General features: G+C 33.8%; 1 protein-coding gene across 1 annotated transcript; it reads right to left on the bottom strand.

The window, feature by feature from the left end:
• Positions 1–20: 20 nt before the first annotated feature.
• Positions 21–1,891, bottom strand: LOC148627050 (uncharacterized). The gene is made up of 3 exons (XM_088566396.1): positions 1,732–1,891; positions 911–1,027; positions 21–219 (listed from the first exon to the last, which is right to left on the bottom strand). Exons 1-3 carry the CDS (start codon positions 1,757–1,759, stop codon positions 146–148), a joined length of 219 nt encoding a protein of 72 aa, XP_088422522.1. The 5' UTR covers positions 1,760–1,891; the 3' UTR covers positions 21–145.
• Between the last annotated feature and the right edge of the window lie 9,057 nt (positions 1,892–10,948).

Here is a 10,948-nt window from a genome sequence, read left to right as displayed (position 1 = left end):
AATGAAATGAATTCTTGAAGTAAAACAAAATCTTTTAATTAAAAGTTTATTTCATAACAATAAAAAATATAAAACAATCGAGTACAATGTGAGTTTTATGTATGGGAACTAATGAAGTCAACTTGATAAATGTAGGAATCCTTGTCTATTTGCAAAAACACCTCAAGTCACATTTACAGGTCTTTGGTCCCGTACATTGCTTGCCACATGCACACGATTCTGAAAATATATGAAACAGGTTTCAAATATTGATAATGTTTCGTTTACATGTTAAGTGTAAAACATTCAGCATTCTTAACTAAAATGATTAAATTACTTTTTTCGTGTAATTAACTTTTTAAGTAGCATTCTTTATAAAAATAAAACGATGACCCTTGTATGTCAGAAACCCACCGTTCAGTTTCGTCTTTGATTGAAAAAAGGAGAAAATAAACTTCGTTTCTTATTCGACACAAATAATGACCTCTACCATAGGTTGTGTCTGAATTAGCATGGACTAGTCCTTGACTAAACAAAACTAGACAAAAGCTAAAGAAAGTCCTGCTATGATAAAAAAAAATAGCTGCACGTTTGAATAGACACAAATTTAAACTAGGGCGTAATTAATTAAGGTTGTGACTAATGAAGTTCTCAGGTTGCCATCATCACTTGATTGACAGGAGTGTCCATATCTAATGTAGAATATGACCAAATACCTACATCTGTCACAGGACATTAAGAGTTTCTTAGTTCATCACCGCTTTAAGTGGGGTTAATATTCTGTGTGTTCTGACCAGTTTTGTTTTATCTATCGTTTTCTTTTGTTCAGTGTACTGTAATAATTTATCTTCCCGGCTTAGTTATTTTAATTGATTTTCCTTCGTTATCAATTTTTTGATACAAAAGAGTTTCTTAAAGATAATCTTCTCACCTGAACATTTGCAGACGACTGTACATCCAGAACATGCACAATCACTGTCACATTTGCAAGCTTCACCACAGCTACAAGCTTCCCCGCTGCAACCAGTCCCACAGATGCAGACTTGTGCTGAAAAAATGTAACAGTTTTACAGAACAATAAATAATAGTAATCATAGTGATCTTGACGGAAAGCAGAAATCACGATAAAGGTTTGTTATGATTCTATTTATAGATTGACTTCCATATACATGGGGTTAAACCAGCATAAATAAAAAAAACTAACACTGGGTAAACCTAATCCGGTTGTCAAAATGTTCTGCCTTTGATTAATTGTTTTCATACACGTAACCTGGATATTCATCTAAATGTCGAAGAAAAAAATCATGATTGTAAATGCTGACCTACTTGAAGTTTGTATGATCAATTGATTGAATGAGGAGATGGTATCACCTCTCTTTTTGGAGTACTTTAGACTTAGGCACACAAGTCCATGGACTTAACATTTCAAAACAGCCGTATATTGTACTTCAAATTTCATGGCATTTGGACTTTACCAAAGAGTAAAATTGTACTTTGGACTTCACCCAAAACATGGAGTGTACTTTGGACTTGAAAAGGGAGGAGGGGGGGGTGATACTCTAAATCAATAAAATAGGAATTTGAGAATTTTACAAAATAACCGGTAACGATAAGTTCACAATTTATCAATGATTAATACGTTTTCAAAACTAATAAAAAGAAAAAAAATGTAACAGTGTAAAAACTAGTAAAAAATCAATAAACCGATTACGTAACGTGAATATATATATATATAAAAAAACTTTTACTTACTTTCATTACAACTACAAGGGCTAGGCATATTAGAAAATGTCGTATATTTCAGTTATGAATTATTTCCTGGTGGAACTCAGTTAATAGCGCAGTCTGTCTATGTTGGACTATGTTATGTCGGATTATATATCGATCCTGACTATGCCGTGTGCAAGGCCGTGTGCAAAATATTATCTTTGTTCATGGTACGTCAGAGGTCCAATAATCTATGTCAAGTGTCATAAACCACAAATAGCTGTTTAATCAAATGACTTATTGCCCCATTTTTTTCTTGTTTGCTATAGCTCTCAGAATGCATTTTCCTAAAAAGGCTTTTGTATGTCACTGTGTAGTTAAAAATAAAAGTCAATGTGAAATTTTCCGTGTTTTTGCACATCCATCATGAGAACCTCATGTCGATGGGTCACATAAAGTTTCAACATGTGAATATTACTAGATTATACCAGTTTGGCCTCACCCAAATCGATATGATTCATCATCATATTCAGAGGCCCAATGTTCTATGTCAGTCTATGTCAGTCTTTAAATGCACATCTTTAATTGTCATCGTGTTTTTATTCAAACATCCGCTTTTGTGTTGTTTCTCAAGTATTTTTAATCATAACTTATTTGACAAAAATACCGAAGAAGAAGAAAAAATGATATTGTGGTAACCCTTCATGAGTACCCAGAAGCTTTGCGCCAAAACATACACATAATCACATACAAAAATTGAAACGCTTTAAGTCTGGCTTAATTCCAATCGACATATTGAAATTTGCTTTAATGGTCAGTTTAACCCATTTCAACATTTTTCTTTAGTATTTTTGTCAAATTGGTTATGATGAAAAATACTTTATAAAAAGTAAACAAAAAAAAACAAAAAACAAAAAACAAACAAACAAACAAACAAACAAAAACAAAACAAAAACAAAGGCAGATGTTTGAATAAAAAACACAATGGCAAGTCTGCATCTTTGGGACTGGGTGGAGCGGGGAAGGTTGTAGCTGTGGTGACGCGTGCAAATGTGGCAGTGATTGTGGATGTTCTGGATGTACAGTCGTCTGCAAATGCTCAGGTAAGAAGAGTTATCTTTAGGAAATTATTTTATATCAAAATATTGATAGCAAAGGAAACACACAGTCATTATTAAAACGGGCATGAATTAAGATGCTCTAGACTGTGAAGATTTTCTGCTTTTTTGCTAGACACTCACCATGCAGATTGCTGAAGGTCAAATCCGACAACGTCTTTATTTCCTTTGACAGATGGTCATATTCAATATTGTTTATGGACACTCCAGTCAATCATTTGTTGATGGCAACCTCAGAACTTTTTTAGTGACAACCTTAATTAATTACGCCCTAATTGAAATTGTCTGTATATAACTCAAAAGTATAGGTATATTTTTAACCATAGCAAGAATTTCTTAGGTTTTGGTATAGTTTTGTTTAGTCAAGTTTTAATCCAAACAAACTTCAGACATTTAGACATAACTTATTGTAGAGGTTATTCTTGGTTTAGAAAGAAAAACAACAATGATGCTAAATGGTGGGTTTTCTCCTGTTTGATTTTTATAAAGAATGCTACTTAAAACATTTAATTACGCGAAAGAGTACGTTATTTTTTTATTTACGAATGTTGAATGTTTAACAAATAAAATGTAAACGAAACATTATCGATATTTAAAACCTGTTTTATATATTTTCTGGAGCGTGTGCATGTGGCAAGCAATGTACGGAACCAAAGACCTGTAAATGTGACTCCAGTTGCTCGTGTAAATAGGCAAGGATTTGTACATTCATCAAGTTGACTCCATTAGTTCCAATACATAAAACTCACATTGTACTCAGTTGTTTTATATATTTATTGTTATCTATTTAACTTTTAATTAAAAGATATAGTTTTATTTCAAGAATTCATTTCATTGTTATTTAAACAGTTTTCCCATTATGAAGTTTGTGCTGCGTATTGTTGCAACTTACTTGAAAGCATCCTGATCACTTTTATTTCCACTTTAAATATTTGATTATTGTTTAGTTCGATTCCATAAAAATTTATTTCAACAACAGTCGCTTGACATTGGCTGAAAAATATTTTGATACTTTCCCATGTTTTCGTCTTATATCAGAGGGAAACTTTATGGACATAAGAAAAGCAATTTTAACCCTTTGACTGCTCATTCTCTCAGAGAGTGCCAGGAGTATTTTCAGAAAATGTTTTCCGGGCTGTTGTTCTATGAAGTTTCGTCATGCAACGATTGAATGATGTTACAATGCTGCCTCCGATAACAGGCGTCAAGAGGGTGGAATGAATACCACGCACACTTGTTTCCATTTAAAAAATGTAAAAAAAATGCTTTTCCCTTGACGGAAAGTCTGAAAATATTGACAGGGCAGCTAACATAAACATTAAACATTAAAAAAAAAAAAAACAATTAAAAAATGTGAACGTAAACGAAAAAAAGAGCAAACGACCCTGTCGACAGGAAAGGACCTTCTGAAAGAAATAAATAAATGAAAAAAAATGCTCACTCACTTTACCTACATTTGTTCTAGGATCTTAACTTATATTGTACATGTTATATCTTTTTGTCGAAAAAAAATATGAAAAGGGCAGTGAGTACTATCAGATAAAAATTATTTCATGCAAAATGCCATTCACCCGATGCAGGTAAAAATGATATTTTATTCAGTTTGCAGCAGCCAATTGTCTTTCCATTCAATGAAATGTTTAGTAGAGGTTTCACGTATAAGCATCAAATTATTTGAACATTTATATCGAAAGATCTCCTTTTTACATACATACGTGGTCATAATTTTACTGTATCGTACATACATTCACATGTAATGCAGTATAAGAGGACTAACGCAAACAAAACATTGGAGGACAGACATACTTCATGCAGGGCGAGTCCTACCCATCACACCAAAGATATATATGTATATATTCAATTAATATAATTTCCAAATGTACTCGAATAGCCCAATACAATCAAACCAGAGCTAGCTCTGCAAATATTCCGTTTATTTGCTATACATTGTTTTCATATGTTTATGTTCTGTTGCATAGTATGCCACACAGACTATCAAATGGAAATTTGTTCGAACGTTTCTCCCGAGACCATATCAAGCTTGTCGGTACCCATTTGCCATATTTTCTGTATGATGTGCTCGGAAAAATGTCATCAAATCAAGTCAGATTTTAAGTTCTAAATAATTAATTAGCATTAGGATATTCTGGTATGACATAAATATCTACCCAAAGAATGAAGCATTATTAGAAAAAATAGTTTAAAATTTCGAGTGATACGTCAGATCGAGCTAGAAGGAATAAAGTTTTTTCCAGGTCAAAGAATACAAACAGCAATATTACAACATATGCAGAAGCGAACAGAACAAATTGATATCAAATCTATTCTTTTCTGAGGCGTAGACCTTTTTTTGGGAGGGGGTAGTGATTTGTTAATTGAAGGCATGAGAAATATTTTAGCCGAAGTAGTATTTCTATTTGACATTAAGTACTGGGAAATATTGATGAATGATCTTATGTTTTCTTTATTTGGCAAAGTAAAATTTTATGCAAAAATGCGGAATAAGCTTTCTTTTAAAACATCATAGCCCCTTCCGCAAATAAAATTGTACAATGTTTGTTGCCTTTTAGTTCAATATACAAATTCCTGTGCCAGAACATGAAATGAAATATATGTTGTACAAGCACTTAAAAGTACTAAAACCCCGTACTGAACGAGCCAATACAGGTATTTAGTACAATTTGAACAATTACGAAAAAGTTGGCTGTTTATTCATATTACAACAATATATGTAGTTCCATTATGTAGCTATTAGAGGTTTTTTTTTTACTATCTGATATTTACCTTCTCGATTTATGACTGAGTTCGGTAAATTTATTATTACTTTTATTTAGCTAACTCATAAAAGTTGCAAGTTATTCTTTATTTTATACTTTTCTACTTTTTTACACTCTTTTGTGTTGTCATTTTGTTCGACTGTTCTTTTTTCAATTAACATACTTTTCTTATATATTTTGTAATGAACACGAAGAAAAGTTTGCGAACTACTAAACTAAAATATGTAATGATAAGAGTAGATAGATGAATTAGGTGTACGTTCCATTCAGCAAAGTCTGATGGACAATTTGAAGGGTCATGTGGTCTTCTTTTTTTCCAAATATAAGTGTAATTTAAACCAACTGAGGCTATAGCCCAGCATCATTTGCAATATAGAGTGACCCCTGTTTTAACGGGTAAACCTTGTCAACACTGGACAAAAAAATAAGATGCTACTTCATTTTTAATTGCAAATTTGAGGCTGACCTCTTGAAATTTTATAGCTATGTGTCTCTGGTGTAAGTCAAGGAAAGGGGCGTGACCTAACCCAGTGATAGTATACCCATGTCCGCTCTACTGATGCCCTGCTATCCATTCACCTTTAATTCTTTCTACACTCGATCTTATAGTAACTGTAATTTTTTTTTAAAAATGCTTTGATTTCATTTATACATGTTTATATCTTGGTGTTATTATTGAATAGGGGGTTTGTTATGGCTTTCTTGTGTTCACAGGAATCCAGGATTTCAGGAATAGGAAATGTAATAGAATTTAAGACCGCGCAAAGCGGGACAAGACAATTTTTGGGAGTGAACTAGGGAAAAATCATGATTCCATGCTAGAACAAATAGTGTGTCCAAATTTTAAATTAGGGGGTGGGTGGGTATGACAGGATATAGACCACTAAAATCCCCCAAACTTTCGTAACACAGCGTTAGCCAATCATTTGCACGATATGAGTGACGCTGACAATCAGCTGACTGTTCCTATACAATGTACTTTGTTTAATTTTCGTTTTCGTGCTAACATATATACTCAATACTGATAGACCCGGTTTAAACTCATATGTGTGATTCATGACGGACTGAGGTATTTCTTAACGTCTTTGGATATCATTTGGGATCTCTCACGGACGGTGTAAAGCATTGAAGCGTTTTACACCGTCTCCGGCATAGTCAAACCCATGAACGTGGGTCATTGCGTATTCAGGGAAATAAGTTGTCATGTGACCACGTTCATTCATTAAATTTATTAAAATTAATGCATTATTGCGTGATTTTGATCGGTGACCTAGTGATTTAATTTGTAATATGCACGCTATATACAGCGTTGTATAGCCTACAGCAGCATTTGCTGAATCTTTGACCCAGTAAAATTCTTTTTGGGATAAAGTCAACACTTTTCAGTGCATGGAAGACAGATATTGGTGCATGATTAGGCTGTGGACTAAGTCTACTACAGGTTTAGTCTTTGTATTTTGGTTTCCATTGTATATTTATGACTTATTTCATTTCAAAAATATCAAATGAAAATAAAAATCCCTACCTACCGACCCAACAAAATTTTAGAATAGTGCTCGGAAACATAAAACTATTTTTTTCGGCCTTGGAAATTTCTCATTGATATTTTTTAATTGAAATAATTCATACGCCTCCTTATACTAAAAAATTCCTGCAAATGTTAAATTTGATTTTGTTCAACAGAAATAATATAAAAAATTCTATTCTGTATTTTTACATGTAACTGGAAGACTGACAAACTGACACGAATCATGTTTGTTAAAGACCGGCCCCTAAATTTAGAAGAATCACGTGGTACGGCTGCAAGACTTTGACATGGCGTCTAATAAACAATGTAAAGGTTGCTACCATGAAAGAAAATGCGACGACGATAAAAGATCAGAAAATTCACCCTATTCATTTGTTTAGATTTGTGAGTGTGTTAAAACATTGCGTGATAAATTGCAAGTACAACCATTGTTCATTTGCATGCAGTGAAAGTGACTTGTAGAAACCGAGTTGTCGAATGTCCAAATCGAGGCTGCTTAGAGAGATATTTGAGGTAGTGAATGGAAAACATACTTTTTTATGAGCAACTCGGCAGGTTTTTTTATTCGTGTTTTTTCTTACTTCGCGTATGTCATGATAAATTTTGATATTATTTTACTTTCAATTATTAGATTTTAATTTTTAAAGTTCCCTTGTAACGCTTTGTGCTACTTGTCAACACTTATTGATGTATTTCCTACCCTTTTCGTAGTGTTGAATATTTCCAGTCATTTTCGTTCAAACTATTAAATCTAAAATCATTCTACTTGAAATAAGGGATAAATAAGATGAAATGCCAAAGAAATGAAACATATTCTAGCGAATGTGTGAATCTTGGTATAATGTTGTCGCGATGGTGATGTGTGCAAATGTAGCAGTGGTTGTAGTTGTCCAGATGTAAAGTTATCTACAAGTGTTCTGGTATAGATAAGGATAAATATATTAAGCTTCATATTCGTTCTGATTATTTAGGTTTTCACAAGCTTTATTTTAATGTTGTATTGTTTTGCACAGTGGTCTGAAAATTTTGGGTGTTGTTTTATCGTTTTGGACGGTGGCCTGACTGTTTTATGCTGTTGTGTCGTTCTAGACGGTTGTCTGATGATTTGGGCGCTATTGTGTCGTTTTGGACGGTGGTTTGATGATTCGGGTGCTATTGTATCGTTCTGGACGTTGGTCTGAAAATTTGGTCGCCATTGTGTTGTTTCGAACGGTAGTCTGATAAATCTGTTTTGTATTAACATTGTTTTGCTGATAGAGTCTTTACATAAAAAATAAAACACTATAATTAAAAGCAACTTTTGGCTTGACATGGGCTTTGTCCATATTGTATGATGTACCATGATTCTTAACTCTGCAAGTGAAGAATTGGGATTGATTTTACATACTTTTTGTAGGTTTAAACTGGTCTGGATTTGGCATGTCAGTTAACTACTAGTAGTCTTGAGTTTGTACATCTGTATAATTCATATTCAGTTTCTTTATTTCCGTTGTAACAAGGGACTCATACCTTCTTGAACTGATTCTAAGGTGTGTTTAACTGGACAGTATTTTTCCTCAGCCCCCAGATTTTAAAGGGGTGGATTATGATCACGCCAAATTACTTTAAACCCACCGCATTTAAGCGCCTGTCTAAGTAAGGTATTTCTTACCTCTGTTTGTCTTGTTTCGTTTTCACCCTAGTTTACTTTTATGTAATTTGATCATATATAAGGGCAAGTCGTTCGCTGTACCTTTGTATAATGATGTTTTTTTGAGTACTACAGCCTTCCCTGTTGTATAAGGATTTCATTGTTGTTCATTTAAGATAAAAAGGTGGCCTTGGGCTGAAAGTTTCATCTCGATGGGGTTGTTGTCTCTTTGATGTATACAAAGTTCCTATTCTCGTTATATTTATTGTGTAGTTTCGGACGGTAGTCTAATGGTTTTGGCTACTATTGTGTCGTTTAGGACGGTAGTCTGATGGTTAAAGCATTATTTTATCGATTTGGAGGGTGATCTGACCGTTTTGGCACTGTTGTTTTTGATTTTGGGTGCTGTGGTGTCGTTTTGGGCGGTTGTCCAGTAGTTTTGTATGGCACGTGGGAGTAACAAAAATTCGATAATCTGGGTTTATCGCCCGTAAACTATATTCAGCGGTCGCTAAACCTAGTTTATTTTCATTAGCGTTCGTTAATTTAAGAAAATAAAATAATCTATTGTACACTATCATATTCTTTTCTATACTACTCGTTTTAAAGCAAGATCTCAATAGCAAGTGACCAATCATCATCGTCGTAAGTTAGTGTGACAATGGTTAATTTCATTGTAAAACACAGTTTTTTCCGATAAATAGAGTTTAGCGACCGTAAACTCCAGTTTCTGATCGCAAATAGTAATAATTGCACCAGAAATGAAGTCTATCGTAGACAAAAGTATAATTAGTATCCCGTTGACTATAGTTGACATTGATAAACCAAGATTATCAATAAACTAGGTTTAGCGGCTATAGTTTTGGGCACTAAATGTGTTATTTTGAACGGCGGTCTAAAGATAATGTCGCTTTTGTGTCTCATGTTTCGTTTTACTTTTGTAGTTTATGTAGGATTTTATCAGCCTTTCTGTAAATTCTCTATCATGGCTCATGTTTGATTTAAGAAAAAAAAACAAATATCTGGATAAACCATATCTTAATATTAATGACACTTCAAAACTCTTTCAAAACTTTTTACTTCTATACTCACAACTGTCAAAGAGGGTCTGCAGTCCTACCACAACATTTGTTACTCCTGTAGTGGTATTAATTCAATGTAGATCCTGAAAAATTCGAAAGATCTTTTGGAGACAATCAGCTCAAGACTATTATCAGAATATAATAGCATTAATACATATGATTTATCAACACTGTATACTTCTATTCCCCATACTCAGTTAAAATCCCGACTTAAAAACATTATACATCGTTGTTTTTCCAAAAAAAAATGGTACACCTAGATACAAATATATAGTTCTTGGTAGAGATTCCTCATACTTTGTAAGAAATAATTCCAAATCATCTTCCAAATATACAGGGGAAGATGTTTACAAAATGCTGGAATTTTTAATCGATAACATATTTGTCCAGTGTGGTGGACGTGTTTTTCAAAAAACGGTCGGCATTCCAATGGGAACAAATTGTGCTCCTTTACTTGCTGACCTATTTCTTCACTCTTATGAGGCTGACTTTATAGCTGATCTGATCAGAAAGAAAGAATATCGTTTGGCTAGATCCTTCAATCTCAGTTTCCGCTATATAGATGACGTATTATCTTTAAACAATCCTAATTTCGGGGATTAGATACATCGCATCTACCCAAAAGAACTTGAGATAAAAAATACTACAGACACTGTGAAGTCAGCCTCGTATCTTGACCTACACTTAGAAATCGATGGTAAAGGAAAACTATTGACCAAACTTTACGACATACGTGATGACTTTTCATTCAGCATTGTCAACTTTCCTTTCATCAGTGGCAACATCCCTTCAGCACCTGCGTATGGAGTGTTCATATCACAACTCATACGTTATGCCAGAGCTTGCCGAAACTACGCAGACTTTTTGTATCGCGCTAGAACTCTAACAAATAGGCTTCTGGAACAGGGTTATGTTGCTACAAGATTGAAGTCATCACTACAGAAGTTTTATGGTCGTCATCATGAACTCATGGATCGTTATGGTGTATCCATCTGCACCATGAAAACTGATTTATTCAACGTGCCATAGTTTTCTTTTCCCCGTTTGCCTACCCCGGACGTGACGTTTTATGAGCAACTCGTTGGGTGTTTCTAGAAAAGCAGAGGACGCTTACCCAACCGGTGCAC

Source organism: Perna viridis, chromosome 1, assembly GCF_037379345.1.
Source record: "Perna viridis isolate PV_CMFRI_1.1 ecotype Kerala chromosome 1, ASM3737934v1, whole genome shotgun sequence".
In the NCBI taxonomy this organism is placed as follows: domain Eukaryota; kingdom Metazoa; phylum Mollusca; class Bivalvia; order Mytilida; family Mytilidae; genus Perna; species Perna viridis.
Note: the sequence above shows the minus strand (reverse complement) of the source record. Positions and strands in the feature narration are given on the sequence as shown.

Coding starts and splice junctions, on each gene's coding strand:
- LOC148627050 (XM_088566396.1), bottom strand. CDS start 1,759: ATGCCTAGCCCTTGTAGTTGTAATGAAA. Junction 1,028..1,731: donor CCCTTGTAGTTGTAATGAAA/GTAAGTAAAAGT, acceptor ACATTTTTTCAG/CACAAGTCTGCATCTGTGGG. Junction 220..910: donor AGTCGTCTGCAAATGTTCAG/GTGAGAAGATTA, acceptor ATATATTTTCAG/AATCGTGTGCATGTGGCAAG.